The 22686-nt window shown below is 44.8% G+C and overlaps 1 protein-coding gene across 1 annotated transcript in view; it reads left to right on the top strand.

Moving 5' to 3' along the window:
- The window catches only part of LOC141048731 (semaphorin-6B-like), a 65202-nt gene that overhangs the window by 35258 nt on the left and 7258 nt on the right, over positions 1-22686 (top strand). Inside the window, exon 6 of the mRNA XM_073544647.1 lies at positions 637-717. Coding sequence (XP_073400748.1) covers positions 637-717 — 81 coding nt within the window. The remainder of the gene's footprint in view (positions 1-636; positions 718-22686) is intronic.

Raw genomic sequence — 22686 nt, 5'->3', positions numbered from 1 at the left:
ACCATTTAAGTGGGCCATATACATTGGATAGCTGTTGGAGTGAGCTCTAGATCTTGGAATAAAAATAAGTTCCACAATTGGATGTGATTAAAAAAAATGTCCCTGTGCTGAGATAATCTTATAAATGTGCCCCTGCTGTGTACTGTGTAATGTGTCTAACCGTGCAGGAGCATGGTCTGATCATACTACATCTTTTGGGCAGGGAAAGAAGCAAAAGACATTACAGGAGGGGATCACAGGTGATTCTTTCTTTGTACATTGCATAAACACAGGCAGTGAAATGGTTTACCCCCCTAATAGAATCAGCTGTGATTCCATGCTGTAATGTCTGTATACTCTTTTGTGTCGTCCCCTGCCCAGGAGCTGTGGTATGATCAGACCATGTCCCTGTACAGTCAGACACAGCCATTACACAGTACGGGCACATATGTAAGATTATCTCAGTGCAGGAACATTATTTTTAATTACTTTCTATTCTGGAAATTATTTTCATTCCGAGATCTAGTGAATAAAATGAACTTTTGTTTTTGTGAAAACCCCTTTACTATAAGCAATATGATCAATGTGTAATCAAAACGTGTTATTTTCTACACCCAATTTTAATTACATTTGTAATTGTGACTTTTTTTGTTACAGAAGTTGCCTGGAAACACGTGACCCCTATTGCGCATGGGATCCAGACAACAGCCTCTGCGTATTTGTTCATCTTAGATCCAGGTATGAATGAAATAAGATATTTGGGTATACATATGTACAGTATTTATTGAAAAAAATATTTTAATAAACTCTGCGTATTCTCCTGTTTATGGACAGTTTGTAATAAAAATGAACGTGAGGCAGTTCAGCCTTTGCTACCTGCACTTTCACAATAGCAACTACGTGCATTAATCAATAGATCTCTTAGACTTGATTAGGCTGGTGTACCTATCTTTAAAAGTCCATGTCCATATGTCTGTATATTCATTTAGAAAGTTTAACTCCCTGATATTCTCATGATGGAATCTATTTTCACAGTATCTATAGCAGTCTCGTTAGGTCTATGAGATATATTAAATATTGTACACAGATTTATTGTTAAGTAAGGTAACACATCCAGTTTCCGTATTCCCTTTTTTATACTTATTTCAACAAAACAGAGAAGTGCTGTCTGAATCTATGTTGTTTATTTAAGGAAAAATGTAAAGAGTAAGCATTGTTTTAATTATTTTTTAATTGAATCAAAGGTAAATGTGAAAATAATAAACATATTGTATCAGAGAAATATGTTTCCTTCTTCTTCCTCCTCCTCTTCTTCTTTCTTTGTTTCTTCTTCCTCCTTTCTTCTTTCTTTGTTTCTTTCTTCCTCCTCCTCCTCCTCTTCCTCCTTCCTTCCTTCCTTTCTTTCTTCTTCTTCCTCCTCTTCTTCCTCTTCCTCTTCTTTCTTTGTTTCTTTCTTCTTCCTCCTCCTCTTCTTCTTCCTTCCTTCCTTTCTTCTTCTTCCTCTTCTTTCTTTGTTTCTTTCTTCTTCCTCCTTGTTCTGCCTTCTTCCACGTATGACGCTGTGTGGATTCCAGCATACGGCTAAATCCTTCATCCACTCTCAGAAACAAGACTGTATGGGTGCTTAAGACTATATTTATTGGGATGATATGGACAACATTGGGAGATGATAACAGATGGTATAGTAGAACACAGTAGTAGATGAGATCAGGGGTTGTTGTACAAAGTTGTAGATGATATCAGAGATTGTTGAACACAGATATGGATGATTCAGAGATTATTGTACACAATGTGGATGATTCAGGAAAAAACGGAATCCGCTTGTATAAGCAGTGATTTGCAGAGAGCTAAGCTGAGCACATGTGAGCTACTGTACTCAGAAGACTGGCTCAAAATGGTTACATGTTGTTGACCAGAGAAGGAAGAAGGGCGGTTTTGAACAGTTAACCATTTCGGAAAACAGAAGATTCCAAACATATGAATAAGAAAGAGGGCAACTATGACACCTACTGGCGATAGCTGGAACAACATTTAAAAATAACTTGCTGCACAGAATGGGCAGAACACTCCTCTTCTTTCTTCTTTCTTTCTTCTTTCTTTGCTTCTTTCTTCTTCCCCCTTTTCTTTCTTCTTACTATTTCTTTTTCTTACGTTGCTGTGTGATTTGATAGCGGTTGCTGTTTATAAAATGCAATGGAGATGATAGGAACTGGAGGCAGACATGGATATTCTGCTTAAAGTTTACCTTAAATGACAGGTACACTGTAAGAGCAGGTCTAATGGGTAGATCTAAGGGGGGTGTACTAACTAAGCTTAGTAGCACAGTGCAGAATGTTGTGTTATTGTAACATAGTTAATAGAGTGCCTCTAACAAATGGATTATTATGATCCTTGTACACATTTGTATAAATTGTGCCTTCCACTGAGAGAGTATATGTCAGTATAAGGAAAATATTTTTACTTCACAGATCTTTTGGTATCATTTGTCACTGGAACAAGGTTTATTATCATTTAAAGGGATTATCCATTAATTTCACAACCCCTTTGTAAATGAAACAGTTCCCTATGTAAAATACGAACAGCATATTCTCCACTACTTTGTGACAAGCATCTTTAATGCTTGATAGAGGACCATTTGGCTGTTATCACCTGCTGCAAATGTGTTGCTTAGCAAAACACTAGCTTTGGACAGTGTTCCTGAGGAACTATCCTTTTAGAAGGTCCCATGATGTCCAAGCTTCACTTTCCTCACACAAGGGAAGCTATTTTCTTCCTAGGGTTTCCCGATACTTCATCCTGCCCTCCACAATGCCCTTTCAGTGATATCGGCACTGTGTCATTGCTCGCATGACATTATTATATCACGTAAATGCTGCAGCCCATCAGCGGCCTCGGATGGGCTGCAGTGCTATCTCTTTCTTTAGTGGAATGGAAGTACTGCAGCTCATCAGTGGATGCTGACAGTCTGTAGTGCTTATGTGACCTAACAATGAAGATCTCCTGTCATCCCTATTCCCTGCCCTTCTCCTGCCCCCTGTGTCAGACTGACAGGTCACTCTTGTTTCCGTTACCTGTCTCCCCTAACCAAGATATCTTGGAAGCACCTCTAGTGGGGTCCCTTAGCAATATCCAGGTTTATTTCAATAATCACTTGCTTGCATAAAACACTATTATTCAGTAACGATGGAGCTCTGCTATATTTAGTAGCTTCAGCATGTAGCATCAATCCAATAAATGAAAGGACAAAGCGGCATTCACCAACTGTAAGAGCAATCTTCTTTATTGTAATCCATAAGTGATGACCAGGTAATGGGAGAAAGTTGTGTGTGTGCTTGGGCAACAGCCTTTTCACGTGGCTAGACTATTTATTTGAGGGGTCTGAATATATCCAAAGGGAGTGGGCCTAAATCAATGGCACTTTAATACAATACCATATCCAACAAGACCAACGAAGTTATGCCATATAAAAATAGCCTTTATTAATGCATTATGCCAAAAAACATATAAAACCATTTAAAAAGAAATACCTGTCTATTAAGCCTTACAAGGAAATGCATGTATAACCTGCCACATGGCAGACAAACACTAAGAAAGAGCATACAGTATAACAAATAAACTCATATAACAGTACAGTGACTGAAAAAAGTATATATAATTTGTTCCAAATTGTGTTTGTCCAAAAAACACTTTGCAAGTATGAAGGTGAAAACATGATACCTCTGTAAAGAGTATTCTAAGTAAGGAAATATCCCATGTATTTAGCAATGACCAGTAAAGTTTATAATATATGATCTATCAAACACTAGTCAGAGGTGGCTTATAGTGCTAGATAGTATAGCATATATGTATTTATCAGTAACACACAGTCCCTCACATCAGGAAACCAGCGCATAGGAAAGTATACACATATATACATATATTTTGCAAAGTGCAGTAGTGCGCAGGCAAAAGGTCCTAAATAGAGTCTATGATAGAAAAGACTATGTATGAGAGAGACTACCAGCTGACTCTGGCATAATAATGTTACCACCAGGCTATGAACAAACTATCTCCGCTGGCCATAAAGTGCAGAGTGCATATAGAGCATATACAACCTTGTAAGGCACAGGTCCCCGACGCACGTTTCGCTCTAGCTTCGTCCCAGGGGGGTGAATAATCTTTATTTTATATGTTTTTTGGCATAATGCATTAATAAAGGCTATTTTTATATGGCATAACTTCGTTGGTCTTGTTGGATATGTATTTGAGGGGCCTGTATGGCGTCTTAAGTACTTTGTAGAGCACCATTTGACTGTTTGGCCTACTGCAAACTTGATGCATTGCCAGACACCAGCTTCTGGCAGTGTTCCTGTGCAATTTTATCCTTTTCCTCATGGACAATGGCTTCCACTTCACTAATATTCTTGGGTTTGCCTTCTTCAATTGCCTTTTTGAAGATTTTCTATGGACTTCAAATCTGGCGGCTCTGATGACCATTCCAGAATTTTCATTGACTTCTGAAACCAAGCCTTGGTGGAGTTTGATATATACTTGAAATCCTTGTCTTCCTCACAGAAAGCATAATGTATTCCACTAGGATTTTGTGATGTAGTCTCTGAATTATTCAACTACTTCATAACAATCATCTTTAGTACTTGATAGAGGAGACTTTGGCTGTTAAGACCTGCTGCAAATATGTTGCCTATCAAAACAGCAGCTTTGGACAGTGTTCCTGAGGAATCATCCTGTTAGAATAGAGGTGTCAAACCCAAGGCCCTCAGGTCAAATCCGGCCTACCGTGTGATTCTCTGTGGCCCACGAGGTCAGAACACAGAAGAACCGGCTCTCGAATTTCCCCTGTACAGAGACTTTCCCCTCTAACCAAACTCTCCCCCCTCCAATCTGTCTTGAATGCTGCAGCCAAGATCATATTCCTCGCCAATCGTTACACCGATGCATCTACCTTGTGCCAGTCATTACACTGGTTACCCATCCACTCCAGAATCCAGTACAAACCTATTACCCTCACCCACAAAGCACTCCACGGCTCAGCACCACCCTACATCTCCTCACTCGTCTCAGTCTACCACCCTACCCGTGCCCTCCGTTCTGCTGATGACCTGAGGTTAGCATCCTCAATAATCAGAACCTCCCACTCCCGTCTCCAAGACTATACATGTGCTGCACCAATTCTTTGGAATGCACTTCCCAGGTCAATACGATTAGTCCCCAATCCCTACAATTTTATCCGTACCATAAAAAAACATTTTTTCAGACTGGCCTACCACCTCAACACATTAACCTAACTATCTTGTGTGGCACAGTCAAAAGTTTTACCATAACCAGGTTCCCCGCATCATGTTCCCACATGCTTTATGCATCTATTAGCCCTCTGTGTCTGTACTGTTACACACTTAACATTATGGCTGTTCCAAACAATCAGGGCAATTGTTACCACCCACCTTTCGTGTCTACCTTTTTTCCTCATAGATTGTAAGCTTGCGAGCAGGGCCTTCATTCATCTTGGTATCTGTTATGATCTATGTGATTATTGTTATGCTGTAATGTCTATCGTCTGTACAAGTCCCCTCTGAAATGTAAAGTGCTGCGGAATATGTTGGCGCTATAGAAATAAAATTTATTATTATGAAGTCTGCGCTGTAGCTCAAAATCTAAGATAGAATCTGATCCCTGTGTTGGCTCTGCCCCCTCTACTACGTCGACACAGACAGTGCTTAGCAGAGGGGGCAGAGCCGGCACAGGGAGCTGATGCCATCTTGGAACCTGACATGATGCCGCGAGCCATAAAAAGAGTGAATGCTATCTTTGTGAGTGAACAATTCGTGCAGTGATAAGAGTCTGCCTGCACAAACAATGATCACAGTAATAGCAGTCAGTCTGCACAATTGGTGAACGCAGTGAACTCAAGTCAGCAAGAATGTTTGTGTGGTTTCATCTTTGAATCAGATGCAGCCAGTACTCAGTATAGGGAGCAGTCCATCTTGGACTCTGAAGTCCGGCACAGCTCTCTCAGCCCTACTACCCAGGAACAGCTCTTTAGCTCTACTACCTCGGGACAGCTCTCTTAGCCCTACTACCCAGGGACAGCTCTCTTAGCTCTACTACCTAGGGACAGCTTTCTTAGCCCTACTACCCAGGGACAGCTCTCTTAGCCATACTACCCAGGGACAACTTTCTTATCCATACTACCTAGGGACAACTCTCTTAGCCCTACTACGCAGAGACAGCTCTCTTAACCCTACTACGCAGAGACAGCTCTCTTAGCCCTTCTACCCAGGGACAGCTCTTTAGCCCTTCTACCCAGGGACAACTCTCTTAGCGCTTCTACCCAGGGACAACTCTCTTAGCCCTACTATCCAGGAACACTGCTCTCAGCCCTTATACCCAGGGACAGCTCTCTTAGCCCTACTGCGCAAGTACAACTCTATTATAGCTCTACTACCTGGGGATAGCTCTCTTATAGCCCTACTATACAGGTACAGCTCTCTTATAGTTTATCACCAACTTAACACTACTATCAAATATTTTGAAACATCACCTTTACTTAATATATTAAAAAGAAAATATCTATAATAGTTTATGATAATTAGTTTAGACCTAAACATGTGTCACTCATTTGGAGTAATAAAGGGAAGAATATGCACCCTAGTGTGGGATCAATCATATCTCTACGTGGCTGTGAAGTTTAGCACCCTACACCTGCGCTGTGGCGCCTACCTCAGCTCGCCCTGTTTGTCCCTACAAGCCCCTATTGGGGAATCTAAGTAAGGGAAAGCTATCTCAATGATACCAGGCAGTATTTAACTCCACAAGATAGGACAGGGATATTAGAGAAATAACTGTGTTAATATATAGTAGTTCAGTTAGTCAGCTAAGACAGAATACTATATGTTTAATTGTGTACTTATAGCCGGTCATCCCCTATTTTCTTTTCTTTCCTATCTAATTTTCCTCTATCCGGGCCTCACAGGTTCAGTCAGGGTGAGTCGATGTCTGAGCAGATGTACTGATCTATATTGAAAGACAAGATGCTACCATCACTCTGTCCCTTTGGTGGATGTGCATTTTTTTCTAAGTGCATAGTGCCTACAGTGAAACGTGGTGGCAGTGTCCTTATGTGGGACTGCATGCGTGCTCCTGGCAGGGCTGCCACTAGGAACTTCAGTGCCTCATACTGGCAAAAATTTCGGGGCCCCCTTGATACTCCGCCCAGGCACCACCCCTCAAACTGTCCACAGCACCATTGCTCTCTCTTCGAAAGACTCCACTTCTCACCAATCACACATTAACAGTTCCCATCACCAGATCACACATATAGCCAGCATCTTTTGTTTTGGCCAAAAGATTTTTTAAGCCGCCACCTCGACAAGGTAGACTCTTTTCACTGAGCACTACTCTACTCTATCCTATTAATCATTTGTTAAAATATCCAATACAATTTTTGTATATTTTTATTTATTTTTCAATTTTTAAAATGACCAATAATATCACATACAAGGGACAAATACCACCACACCATGACCAGACACCATATTACAACCACATAGTGACCTATAATACCATATACAAGGGACAGATCCTCCACACCATGTCCAGACCACATATTACCACCACAGTGACCAAATAATATCACATACAAGGAACAAATACCACCACACTATGTCCAGACCACATATTACCACCACATAGTGACCAAATAACAACACATACAAGGAACAAATACCGCCACACCGTGGCCGGACAACATATTACAGCCACATAATGACTGAATACTACAATACTGATCATTAATAAAAAACAATACTAATATCACTGTAAGTGCCATTATACACAGGAGATCTGTACTCGGTATGCAGTGTCTGTGTACAGGTAATACAGTGATCACCAGTGACATTATACACAGGAGCCCTGTACACAGTGTGATGCAGCGGTGTCCACGCTGTGCAGGAATGAGGCAGTGACCTAAGCAAGTTCAAAACAAAAACGTTTTTAATGTCCAAAAAAATAACTCACACTGCACAGCATGCTGTATCCTCTGGATTGCAACCAGGAAATCAAAGACAGTCTGAGACCGGTTGCCGTGAGCGACCGCACATCCATATACGCAGGGGGTGCCAGACTTCTTGGCTCCGCTGGTCTGTGTTACCTCATACAGGGAGTGCTCTGCAGACCAACTGCTCTGTCTGCTTGCAAGACCAAAACTGACACACCCAAAACCCTCTTGCAGGGTTTTTTTCTCCTTTTCTCCAGGCTCTGTGGCCATGGGCCACTTATAAGATGTGTGCTGGAGGAAATGGACCGGCCCCACTACCTTCCTGCAGTCCATTTCAAAAATAAAAGCCCATACCTGGTTTTCCTGAACAAATCATTGGTCAAATAACGTGACCAAGTTCACACTCACTTTTATTCTGCCTTGTGACTCGCAGGCAACTTGCTGTGAGCACAAGGCCCGCCAGCGGATCTAATATGCTTCTGACTAGAGTTGAGCGAAACAGGTCGAAAAAATTCAAAAGTCGACGACTTTCACCAAAGTCGGGTTTCATGAAACGAAACCCGACCTTAGCGTGAGGTCGGCCATGAGGTCGGCGACTTTAGCGCCAAAGTCGCGTTTCAAAATATGCTATAGCGCCCTTTTTCAGACAATCAGGAAGAACGGACACTGTGGGCAACGTGATGACATAGGCAGCGGTCACCACCATCTTGGAGAAGGGCATGCAAGTGATTGGCTTGCTTTGTGTGGTGTCACAGGGGGTATAAAAGGGCGGGGATGCCGACCGCCATGTTTCTCATGCTGATCTCAGAATAGGGAGAGCTGCTGCAGCTGCTGATTCTGTAGGGAGAGGGTTAGGAAGGCAAAAAGAAAAAAAAACTGCTTCTGCTGCTAGCTCTTTTCACTGTAGTTACTGTGCAGTGAAAGGTGAAGATTTTTGCTTTTGTGCAGCAGCGCTGGTGGTGATTAGCCTGCCTTTTAAGGCTAGCTGCATTGCTGTGTGCACACTGGTGTTCAAACTGTTTTTTAAAAGCAATCCAAATTGTATTGTTTTGTCCTTGTGAGTGAGTAAGCGTTCATTTTTTCACACACCGTACAGCGGTGTACGCTCCTCACACAGTACCGTGTAACTAGAGAGATACTGTGTAACGGCTGTTATCACGGCCAAATTGAAGCTATCTACGTGTGTGACTCTGTAAGGAAAAGTCGAGGAGTTTGTCCGTTCTTACAGACCTACACCTTATAGTTTTGTCTGTTTTCAAACAGTTTAGTATATTTGCTGTTTGATTACATTCAAAACTAGAGAGAGACAGCGTGTGTCAGTCCGTATACAAAAACACGGAGCTTGACAATTTTACATACACCGTACAGCGGTGTACATGCACGCTCCTCTCTCAGTACCGTGTAACGGCTGTTATCACGGCCAAATTGAAGCTATCTAAGTGTGTGACTCTGTAAGGAAAAGCCGAGGAGTTTGTCCGTTCTTACAGATCTACACTCTAGGGAGATTCCAATTCTGCCCAATTCTATATGCACATTGTAGTTTGTCATACACTAGGCAATTTCTGCCGGTCACATTGCGGTGTTATAGAAACAGGGCCTGACAGAATCCAACTGTGTCCTGAAGTGTAGAGAGATTCCAATTCTCCTCAGTCCTCTATCCACCTTTCTTACAACATCCAGAATCTGCCTGTCACATTACGGTGTAAAATAAACAGGGCCTGACAGAATCCAACTGTGTCCTGAAGTCTACAGAGATTCCAATTCTCCACAGTCCTCTATCCACCTTTATTACACCATCCAGAATCTGCCTGTCACATTGCGGTGTAAAATAAACAGGGCCTGACAGAATCCAACTGTGTCCTGAAGTCTATAGAGATTCTAATTCTCCCCACTACTATATACACCTTGTACCTTGTTTTACAGTACCATATAGCTGGTGGTTTTTTGGGTACATTTTCCCCAAAAATGAGGAAGTGTGGTGGAAGAGTCCGTGGAAGTGGGCGGGGGTTGGCAGCTGGTAATGTTGGTGTTGGTGGTGGATCTGCTGGTAGTGGCAAAAGCAAAATAGCACCTAATGCAGGAAGTGTTGAGCCTGCGTCATCGTCTGGCTCCACAAGGCCTCGAAGGCTCCCTTTTCTGGGAGTAGGTAAACCGCTTTTAAAGGCGGAGCTTCAAAAGCAAGTTTTGGCTTACATTGCTGACTCAGCCTCCAGCTCTATCACCTCCTCTTCTGAAGTTTTAAAAAATAAAAGCACTGAGTCATCATTGGAGGCTCATGTTCATGAACCACACCTTTCCTTGTGTCCTTCACCCCAACCAAAATTGAAGGATGCGGCAGGCCACACTACAGATTACTCCATGGAGCTGTTTTCACATACCATGCCTGGGTTATCAAGTCAAATCGTGAATTACCCAGGCAAAGATGAATCTGACATGGAGTGTACTGATGCACAGCCACTGATAGATGATTCTGCTGGTACATTCACTCAGAGCACTACATTGTCCTCGCAGTGTACTGAGCCAGAATCTGACCCAGATGAAACTCAGGTGCCCCTTCCCGCATACTATACCACCATACACGGTGACACAGAGGAAGGTGCACATGACATTGAAGAGGAGGTGATGGATGACTCAGTTGTTGACCCAGATTGGCATCCATTGGGGTAGAGGGTGCCGCTGCCAATAGCTCAGAAGAGGAGGAGGAGCATCCGCAGCGGGCATCGACATCGCAACAGCTGTTATCTGGCAGGCCCGGAGCAGTCCAAAAACGGGTTACAAAAACCAAAAGAGTTGCAGGACAGCTTGGCCAGACGGTCAAAATAGCACAGCGTGCAAGGCCTCAAAATGTCTTCCATAGTAGGAAGAGTGCAGTGTGGCACTTTTTTGAACAAAACCCTAATGATCAGGCAAAGGTTATCTGTAAGAAGTGCGCAAAGACCTTTAGCCGAGGGAAAAATCTGAGAAATTTGAATACCAGTTGCATGCTAAGACATTTAACCACCATGCACTTGCAAGCGTGGACGGACTACCAAAACTCACGCACCACATGTGCTACTGCTCCCAAAGAAGGTAGTCAGCAACGCTACATTGTTTCCCCCACTGTAAGTCCACCGGTTAGCACACCACCAGCAGCAAATGTTGAGTTGTCGTCGCAAGGGCAAATCAGTCAGGGAATCACACTGTTATTGCAACAAAAGACTGAATCTAGGCCATCAGAAAGAACACCAACTCCATCACCATCATCGACCCTCTCTCAGTCCGCCATGTCCACCGCTAGTTCCACCATATGCAGCTCTCAAGTCCAGCTCACCCTACCAGAGACTATGAGTAGGACAAGAAAGTACTCATCCTCTCATCTGCGTACACTGGGTTTGAACGCTCACATTGCCAAACTAATCTCGTTAGAGATGATGCCCTATAGGTTGGTTGAAAGCGTAGCTTTCCGTGAACTCATGGTCTACGCAGTACCACGCTATGACCTACCCAGTCGCCACTTCTTTTCTCGCAAAGCCAGCCCAGCCCTCCACCTTCATGTGAAAGACTGCATTGTCCGTGCACTCAAGCAATCAGTGAGTGGAAAGGTGCACCTCACAACTGATGCATGGTCCAGTAGGCATGGCCAGGGCCGTTACGTGTCTATCACTGCGCACTGGGTTAATGTGGTGGATGCAGGGTCCACAGGGGACAACTGTGATGGCACAGTGCTGCCTAGCCCACGGTATAGGAAACAGTTGGCTGTAGGCGTTCGACCCTCCTCCTCCTCCTCCTCCAGAAGCGAAAGCTCATCCACAGAGTGCAGTCGCACGAGCACTGCATCCGCAGCTGACAGTGGTGCACACGATGTGTCCCACTATCGATCAGCTAGTGGAAAGCGTCAGCAGGCTGTGTTGCAGATGATGTGTTTGGGCGACAGACACACGGCGGAGGTACTGGCCGACTACTTTCAGCGACAAACTGAGTCATGGCTGGGCAGTCTACATCTTGAGGCAGGCAAGGTAGTTAGTGATAACGGCCGGAATTTTGTGGCAGCCATAGCCCTTTCAAAACTCAGACACATACCTTGCTTGGCTCACACCTTGAACCTGGTGTTGCAGTGCTTCCTCACTAATTATCCGGAGTTAACAGGCCTGCTCCATAAGGTTCGAAGACTGTGCTCGCACATCCGCCGGTCGCCGGTACACTCCAGTCGTATGCAGAAGCTGCAGCGATTGCTCCACCTTCCCAAGCACCGCCTAAATATCGACGTTGCAACAAGGTGGAACTCCACCCTGCACATGGTTGTGCGGCTGTGCGAACAGAGGCAGGCCGTAATGCATTTGTGGGAGGATACACGGGCAGGCACTTTGAGGGTAGACATGGAGTTGACAAGTGTGCAGTGGTCGAAGCTGAAAGACCTCTGTAAAGTCCTTCAATGTTTTGAGGAATGCACACGGCTGGTAAGCGCAGACGACGCCATCATAAGCATGAGCATCCCACTTATGCGTCTGCTCATGCAAACTTTGATGCACATCAAGGAGCAGGCGTCTGCAGCCTAGGATGATGAGGAAGAGGAGGAGGGAAGCCTTGATGACAGTCAGCCATTGTCTGTTCAGGGAACTGTCGTGGACGAGGTGGAGGAAGAAGAGGAGGAGGAGGAGGATGATGGGGATGATTATTTAGGGGAGAAGGATGCTTCTCGTGGGGCAAGAGAAAATGTTGGCGTGGCAAGGTCTGGTACTGGGTTTGTGCGTGACTGGAGGGATGTGGATTTGCCTGAAAGTGCTCCTCCACCCAGCACTCGCAGTGCATCATTGACACCGGGAACATTGGCCCACATGTCAGATTATGCCTTGCAGATCCTAAAAAGGGACCCCCACATTGCCAAAATGATGAACGATGACTACTGGTTGGCCAGCATCCTGGATCCACACTATAAAGGCAAATTCCAAAACATCATGCCACAGGAGAACCTTGACCTAATATTGGCTAACAAACAAGCAACTCTGGTAAACCGGTTGGTTGAGTCATTCCCAGCACACAGCAGCGGTGACGGTTGTCACACAAGCCATAGGGGCCGGGGGCAACTTGGAAGAGGTGTTGGTGGTGCACACATCAGAAATGGCGTTGGAGACAGGGATTTTCATGACCATGTTGTGGACTGATTTTTCAAGTCCCGCTCACACGAATGGTAATACTGCATCAATTGAAAGTGACAGGAAACAGCACTTGTCAACTATGGTTACAAACTACTTTTCCTCCCATATCGATGTTCTCCCTCACAGGTCATTCCCATTTGACTATTGGACAGCTAAACTGGGACACCTGGCCTGAATTGGCACAATATGCCTTACAGGAGCTCGCTTGCCCAGCTGCAAGTGTGCTATCGGAAAGAGTCTTCAGTGCTGCTGGATCAATCCTGACAGAAAAAAGGACCCGTTTGTCGACCCAAAATGTGGATGATCTAACCTTCATTAAAATGAATCATGCATGGGTTTCCAAGGATTTTGTCACACCTTACCCTGATGACACATAGGTTGACAGAAAAATGGCTTTCTTTGGTCTGCCTCTTCCTCGGACTTGACCAATTTCGCCTTTAGCAGCAGGTGAATGTCCCACATCAACATATGCCATTTTGTAAACCTCCCTAACTGGGTTGCCTCCTCCCCCCATGGCCGGGGTCACCACCTAGCGCACGCAACCGTGCGAGTGCCGTTGCCCTGGACAGGTGGGTGGGCCGACTCTTGGGCACGGGCACTGGCACAGGGTCCCTCATAGTGCAATCAAGTGTCTCTGACGGTGGGGATGCACACCCGCCGTCAGACACAACGCCGTACTATGAGGGGCCCAGTGCCAGTACTGACGCCCACGAGTGGGCCCCCCTTGCTTGGGCAGGGCCCCAGCATTTGCAATGTTTACCTCTCCCTGCTCCTCTGCTGTGTAGTCTGAGCTGTCAAATCCTTCACTGGGACTGCCACTACAAATTTGGTGAACTGATAGAAGATGATGGTTAAGACGTAGCTATGCCCTGTCCCGCTGGCCGGGATCTAGCTTCAGATGATCAATGGCTTCCATTTCTTATGGACGTCGACTCACAATGAGATGCAGTGGTGGTTTCTCATCAGCTTGTAACATTCCAGCGCACATTTTTAAATGTGCCCTCTCATGCCAATCCAAATGAATCGCCTACGGCCTGTGGCTTCTGTCTTCTGCACTCCAAAGTTACATGACAGAGCATGATAGGCAGTGAGCACCATGTTTACATCTCTCCCTGTGATCAAAATTATATGGATATGAGTAATGGCGATGGGATCAACGATACAGCGATACAGCAACACTTTCTTCACAAAGTAAGGTTTTCGCTGTCTCCACACACTAATTAATTGAGGGTCTGCATCGCCTCTGAGAATTGTGACGGAAGTTTATCCCGTGAATAGGAATTCCTAGATTTCTGCAATCACTAGAATTTATGTCAGTAATTGTATGCATCTCATTTTCTATTGCGGAGAGTCTGGACTGTCTTACTGACACAGAAATATATGTGAAGATTTAAAAATACCACCAAAAGTGTATACTGGTCTACCCTGCATATACAGTTCCTTTTTACTACTTTTTAGATTGTTGTCTAATCCATACTGAGAACACGGAGATTTTAAATATTTAAACTATGCTATATATACCTGCTGTCCAGTGATAATGTACCCTTTCTCAACTTTGTACAAGCTGGTCAAATCCATACTGGGCCTGAGACCGTCTGAGCCTGCCTCCTGATCTATAGACATAGGTTTTTAATGTGCAGACTATGCTATACATACCTGTAATCCAGTGATATGTTACCCTTTCTCACCTTTGTCCAATCACGTCTAATCCATACTGGGCCTGAGACCGTCTGTGCCTGCCTCCTGATATATAGACATAGGTTTTTAATATGTAAACTATGCTACATTTATACGTGTTACCTGGTGAAACTGTACCCTTTATCAACTTTCTCGAATCTTGTCGAATCCATACTTGGCCTGAGAACGGCTGCCGAGCTGTTAAGCAAGCTGCAGCAACTGTGGTTTGGACACGTAATTTTTTGCATTTTTTCAGAAATGCCGGTTAGGCCTAATTCAGGAATTGCGGTTGACCAGCACTTACTGGGAAATCATCGTTCGCGGGGAATAATTGGAATCACAGATCCCCATCACTAACGGTGTTCTGCTGGTTATCTGCACTTGTAAGCGACAAAAGCTGGCCCTTTCAGTGTAGCGCGCATGCAGCCCCGGACATGTAATGCCATGATAGACCATGATAGTGCCAGGGCCTCGCGTATTCCTCTAGTAAGCTTGATGCGTACCGCAGGGGCATGCCGGAGTCTCGCGGAATAAAGCTGACAAATTGCTAACACAACTACAAACGGACATACCACACACACAATCGACAAAGCTTTCAATATGTGCGTCTTTTCTTGAGGTGGCATGGTTGTGGCTTCCCTGGTGGAGTCCAATTAAGCTGCAGGCTCCACTCCTGATGGTGCCCTTTTGGACATTCCTTTAACGTTCAGCTTTGAAATCATGCTGCCCCCGGAAAGCAAACACTTTGCCTTCATGGACGCTGTTTGGAGGTTCGTGGGAATAACGCCGCCCGATCGCCAGTTGGCATAATTTATTGGTGGGAAGTCCGACGGTATATGATCGTGTTCGATTTCAGAATTTTTTTTTTTTGGTTGGTATTTTGCATTTTTATTCCAGCCTTTCTTGACTTCATAAGGGAATGACAAGCCTATATCTGTGTCTCCTCCACCTCCTCCTTTTACTCCTCCACCTCTTTTCTAAATGTAGTTGCCCTTTTCCATATGTAATTTTTGTCTTCTGAGCATTTTCTCTGCTTTGGGACACCTTTTAAGGAGTTTTGTAATTGTTTTCTATGTGTTTGTATGTGTTTGTGTTTGCCTGCCATTGTTTTCAATGGGATTCGACGAACATTCGACGAATTTGCCTCCTGTGTGACGAACCAAAACACTAGCGTGGTGGCTCAACACTACTCCTGATATATAGATGTACATTGATAATGTTTAAACTATGCAATATATACCTGCTATCTGATGATACTGTACACTTTGTCTACTTTTTATATTCTTGTCTAATCCATACTGAGCCTGTGAGCGTCTGTGTGACTGATGGAATATATATGGAGATTGACAATTATCCTTTGACTGAATAGAGCTGTACATTTCTGATACAGTGCCATATATCTGATGTTATTTTGTGTCTATTTTGTGAAAAATTTTGAAGTTTGGTGGAAGAGGCCACGGACGTGGGCGCGGGGGGACAGCTGGTGATGATGGTGGTGGTGCATCTGCTGGTAGTGGCAAAAGCACAATAGCAGCTAAGGCAGGAGGTGTTGAGCCTGCGTCATGGTCTGGAATGATACCTTTTCTGGGAGTAGGTTAACCGCTTTTAAAGGCGGAGCATGAGGAACTGGTTTTGGCTTACATTGCCGAAACAGACTCCATCAAATATGCCCGCCTCTTCTGAAGTTTCAAAAAATGCAAGCACTGAGTGGTCAAGTGCTGGCTCCTGGTCAGGAAGAACCCCTTTCCTTGTGTCCTGCACCCCCACCCAAATTGAATGAGGCAGCAGGCCACACTTCACATTAGTCCATTTAGCTCTTTCTATCACACCATGCCTGGGTTATCAAGTCAAATCGTGAATTCCCCAGTCCAAGATGAATCTGACATGGAGTGTGGGTGGCCAGCCAGGGCAGTGGGGTTAATCGGTACCAGGCCGGTGTCTCACAGGGATGTGTCACGGTGGTGGTGACCTGTTCCGTGGCCCTGGGTGTCCATGCAAAGGGGTGAATTACGTTTATAGGTGACGCTACCTCTGGTTTCTGATTAGATTGACCAGCGCTGCAGTGTCGCTTCTGTGGGACAGATGTTGTGGTGCAGCTAAGATGTAGAAGACCTGCACAGGTAGGGCCGTAGTCGCAGGGCAGATGAAAGAGTTGGGAGATGGTGTGCAGTGCAGTGCAGGAAGTAGCTGATTCGTGCGCCAGGCGCAGGAGGAAGATGACAGACACAGTCGTGCAGTTCCTTTACCTGTACTTGGTAGGTGCTGTCCAGGACCCAGAGTACAGATGGAGAAGGAGTTGGTCACCCTGGAAGCCAATTTGGATTTCTCTCTCTGCAGATAGGTAGTGTGGCCTCCGTTCTAGCGCTTATCTGAGGTACTCGCAGTGCTGAGTTCAATGAAGTTCCCCCTGTTGACTCTCTTTTGGAACTTTCTCGTATGGCTGGCAGCCGTAGCCTTTTCCTTCTAGCTCACACACGTCGATGCTGGGGCCTCCGAGCCTCAGTTGGGTATAGAGCATTTACAGCTGCTACTTCCTCCGGATTCTGCTGCAGGAACGTCAGTGTCCCTACAAACTCGGAGGCCGAAATCTGGACCATGCGCTCCAGCTAGGAGTGAGCCTTAACTCTGCTCATCCTCCAGCTCCCCTTCTCACGTCCACACACTTCCCCTTCCCTGCACAGAATGGCCTAACTTACCTTCTCCCGACCACAGAGAGCAGCTCCTCAGCAGTCATGTTCAGAGGTCTCCTTGCTGGCGTGGAGTAGGAAATGTGTTGTGTGTTGGTTTAACTGCTAGAGAGATCCTTTGTTGCTCCCAAGCATAACATCACACTCCCTAGGAGGAAGGTTATGCCACTGTGGCGACCGTACTTCTGGGGTCACCCCAACCAAAATTGAAGGATGCGGCAGGCCACACTACAGATTACTCCATGGAGCTGTTTTCACATACCATGCCTGGGTTATCAAGTCAAATCGTGAATTACCCAGGCAAAGATGAATCTGACATGGAGTGTACTGATGCCCAGCCACTGATAGATGATTCTGCTGGTACATTGACCCAGACCACTATATTCCCCTCACACTCTACACAGCCAGAATCTGACCCAGAGGAAACTCAGGTTCCCCTTCCCGCATACTATACCACCTTACACGGTGACAAAGAGGAAGGTGCAGATGAAAGTGCAGATTCCTTGAGCTGGTGGGGGGGCATACTCATGGGCGACGGCACTGGCACAGGGCCCCTCATAGTACGCAAAAGTGTCTCTGCCGGTGGGAGGGGGTGGAGGGCCCACCCCCACCCGCCGTCAGACACACCGCCACACACCGCCGTACTATTAGAGGGGCCCTGTGCCACTGCCGTCGCCAACGAGTGGGCCCCCCCTGCTTGCTCAGGATCACAGCACTTGCAAAGTTAAAATACTTACCTCTCGCTGCTCCACCGCCATGACGTCTTCCGCGTTTCCTGACAGTGATAGTCTGATCAGAGAGCGCAATGACATCACTTCTGTACGCCCTCTGCCTAAACAGCCAAGTGCAGTGAGATGGACGATGGGGACGACGAGGAGTCCAGACTAGTACAGGGATTCCATAGCGAGGAGACTTATTTCATTGTTTTCAATGTTGGGACAGCAATTTTTGGGGAGCACTATACTCTGGAGAATGATATATGGGGCCCACCATACACTGGAGCATTCCAAAGGTGGACATCAGACACTGGAGCAGCATTTACAGGGCACATTATACACTAGAGCATTAGAAATGGGGCCCATTATGTATGGAGCATTATTTGGGCCCATAAAACAGTGGAGCTTCATCCATGGGGACCAAAATATACTGTAGCATTATGTGGAGCTCATCATATACTGTTTCAAACATTATATGGGACTAATGATTCTGTATGGAGAAATATATGGGCCTCATTACTCTGTATAGCGCACTATGCGGTGGCCATTATACTGTATGAAGTAATACACTGTCCGTTTTTGGAGCTATTAAAAATGGATATCAGTCATGAGATGTAAAAAGTGAAGTATTTTTCATTGTACTATGCTGCTATTTCTCTGCGGTATCGGAGCATCATGAGTTGTGGTATGTGTTAAACGGGCGCTCTTTGGCCCAGGGCACATGAAAACCTGGAGCCAGCCCTACCCCCCCACAAATTTAGCCAAATAATCCCCATTTTTCAGTGTGTAACTAGTATTATGAAGTAAATTAAGGTTGAAAAGCTTCAGTAATCAGAATTGATGTTTTTGGCATTCAAAAGGGCACTGTAGGTGTGTTTCCTGTCCTCCACTCCCTGCCGACTTTGCTTCCCCATTGACTTGCATTGGGTTTCGTGTTTCAGTCGGCTTTCGACTTTTCACGATAATTGGCCGATTTTGTTCGACCCGATTTTTGCGAAAGTCACTCGACCCGAAAAAAGGCAAAGTCGCTCATCTCTACTTCTGACTGCATCCTGGGGGACACATAGGGACCCTCACATATGACACCAGTCAATGCCTCACAATAGTATCCGTGTACCGGTAATACAGTGATCAATAGTGACATTAAACATACTAGCGCTGTATATATTGTACTGGTTATACAGTGATCAATGACATTACACACAGGAGCTCTGTACATAGTGTCACTGTAAAGGTAATACAGTCACTGGTGACATTGTACACAGGACCGCGGTATATACAGGGTGAGCCATTTATATGGATACACCTAAATAAAATGGGAATGGTTGGTGATATCAATTTCCTGTTTGTGGCACATTAGTATATGGGAGGGAGAAAACTTTTCAAGATGGGTGGTGACCATGGTGGCCATTTTGAAGTCTGCCATTTTGAATCCAACTTAATTTTTTTCAATGGGAAGAGGGTCATGTGACACATCAAACTTATTGAGAATTTCACAAGAAAAACAATGGTATGCTTGGTTTTAACATAACTTTATTATTTCATGAGTTATTTACAAGTTTCTCTTTGTTTACAGCCATTGACATGTCGCAGAGGTTAACACATGAGGAGCGGATAGAAATTGTGTTGATGTCTGGTGAACACAGTACCTGGGTCATTGCAGCAGATTTCAATGCAAGACACCCTATGCAAGAAAACTGTCACCATTCCCATTTTATTTAGGTGTATCCATATAAATGGCTCACCCAAAAAAGTTTGCCTCATCACTGAACATAATGTTCTGTGTAAACTGAGGGTCCTGTTCCAGTTTTTGTTTTGCCCATGCTGCAAATTCAGCGCACCAATCTGGGTCACCAACTATTCCCATTTTATTTCAGTGTATCGATATAAATGTCCCACTCTGTAGTATACAGTGTATAGTGTCATTGTACAGGTAACACACTGACTCACAGTGACGTCTCTAGGTGAAGTCTTTCATCTTTGCTTTTCATCTTCATCCAGCACAGACCGCCATCACTTCTTCCTGCCAGGGCTCGTCTCTGCAGGAAATAACAGTTATCTAGAGCTCTGCTTGCAGAACACATTACTTATTTTTTTCCCAACTTCTACACTACACCAGATGAAGAAAAAAAGGCGACATAGTGTCGCTCTGCACAGTAACTGGACCGCCCCCCCATTTAAAACAATATCCTCAAAAAATAAAATAAATACATGACTGCAGTAATATTATCCCTTAATTAGCCCCTATAGTAATAATATCCCCCATCCTGGCCCCCCGTGTGACTCATTCCTGGCTCCAGCCATATGTTCTCCCATCCTGCCCTCATGAGTATCCATTCTGCCCCCATGTGATGTCCTGTGATCCTGCCCCATCTTCCAGTTAGGGCAGCACGGTGGCTCAGCGGTTAGCCCTTTGTCCTTGGTTCAAATCCCAACAAGGACAACATCTGCAAGGAAGTTTGTATGTTCTCCCCAAACATTTTCTCGGGGATCTCTGGTTTCCTCCCCCATTCCAAAGAATTTAGATTGTGAGCCCCATCGGGGACAGCGATGATAATGTGTGCAAATTGTAAAGTGCTGCGGAATATGTTAGCGCTATATAAAAATAAAGATTATTATTAAAGATTATTATCTTCCCTGTGATCCTGCTCCATCTGTCACATAATCCTACCCATCTGTCTCCATTGTATCCATCTTGCACCATGTGTCTCCATCCTGCCCCATGTCTCCATCCTACCCCAAGATCCTGCACTATGTGTCACCATACTGCCTCATCTGTCTCCATCCTGCCCCATGATCCTGAACCATCTACAGTGGGGCAAAAAAGTATTTAGTCAGTCAGCAATAGTGCAAGTTCCACCACTTAAAAAGATGAGAGGCGTCTGTAATTTACATCATAGGTAGACCTCAACTATTGGAGACAAACTGAGAAAAAAAAATCCAGAAAATCACATTGTCTGTTTTTTTTTTCATTTTATTTGCATATTATGGTGGAAAATAAGTATTTGGTCAGAAACAAAATTTCATCTCAATACTTTGTGATATATCCTTTGTTGGCAATGACAGAGGTCAAACGTTTTCTGTAAGTCTTCACAAGGTTGCCACACACTGTTGTTGGTATGTTGGCCCATTCCTCCATGCAGATCTCCTCTAGAGCAGTGATGTTTTTGGCTTTTCGCTTGGCAACACGGACTTTCAACTCCCTCCAAAGGTTTTCTATAGGGTTGAGATCTGGAGACTGGCTAGGCCACTCCAGGACCTTGAAATGCTTCTTACGAAGCCACTCCTTCGTTGCCCTGGCGGTGTGCTTTGGATCATTGTCATGTTGAAAGACCCAGCCATGTTTCATCTTCAATGCCCTTGCTGATGGAAGGAGGTTTGCACTCAAAATCTCACGATACATGGCCCCATTCATTCTTTCATGTACCCGGATCAGTCGTCCTGGCCCCTTTGCAGAGAAACAGTCCCAAAGCATGATGTTTCCACCACCATGCTTTACAGTAGGTATGGTGTTTGATGGATGCAACTCAGTATTCTTTTTCCTCCAAACACGACAAGTTGTGTTTCTACCAAACAGTTCCAGTTTGGTTTCATCAGACCATAGGACATTCTCCCAAAACTCCTCTGGATCATCCAAATGCTCTCTAGCAAACTTCAGACGGGCCCGGACATGTACAGGCTTAAGCAGTGGGACACGTCTGGCACTGCAGGATCTGAGTCCATGGTGGCGTAGTGTGTTACTTATGGTAGGCCTTGTTACATTGGTCCCAGCTCTCTGCAGTTCATTCACTAGGTCCCCCCGCGTGGTTCTGGGATTTTTGCTCACCGTTCTTGTGATCATTCTGACCCCACGGGGTGGGATTTTGCGTGGAGCACCAGATCGAGGGAGATTATCAGTGGTCTTGTATGTCTTCCATTTTCTAATTATTGCTCCCACAGTTGATTTCTTCACTCCAAGCTGGTTGGCTATTGCAGATTCAATCTTCCCAGCCTGGTGCAGGGCTACAATTTTGTTTCTGGTGTCCTTTGACAGCTCTTTGGTCTTCACCATAGTGGAGTTTGGAGTCAGACTGTTTGAGGGTGTGCACAGGTGTCTTTTTATACTGATAACAAGTTTAAACAGGTGCCATTACTACAGGTAATGAGTGGAGGAAAGAGGAGACTCTTAAAGAAGAAGTTACAGGTCTGTGAGAGCCAGAAATCTTGATTGCTTGTTTCTGACCAAATACTTATTTTCCACCATAATATGCAAATAAAATGAATAAAAAACAGACAATGTGATTTTCTGGATTTTTTTTTCTCAGTTTGTCTCCCATAGTTGAGGTCTACCTATGATGTAAATTACAGACGCCTCTCATCTTTTTAAGTGGTGGAACTTGCACTATTGCTGACTGACTAAATACTTTTTTGCCCCACTGTATCTCCATCCTGCCCCCGTGCTGCTTTCAATAAAAATAAAAACATTTCTCCTTACCTTGCCGCACTCCTGCGGCAATGCT

This window comes from Dendrobates tinctorius, unplaced genomic scaffold (assembly GCF_039654945.1).
Source record: "Dendrobates tinctorius isolate UK_male_01 unplaced genomic scaffold, ASM3965494v1 ptg000011l, whole genome shotgun sequence".
Taxonomy (NCBI): domain Eukaryota; kingdom Metazoa; phylum Chordata; class Amphibia; order Anura; family Dendrobatidae; genus Dendrobates; species Dendrobates tinctorius.
The sequence above is the reverse complement of the archived record's forward strand: the minus strand, read 5'-3'. Positions and strand labels throughout refer to the sequence as shown.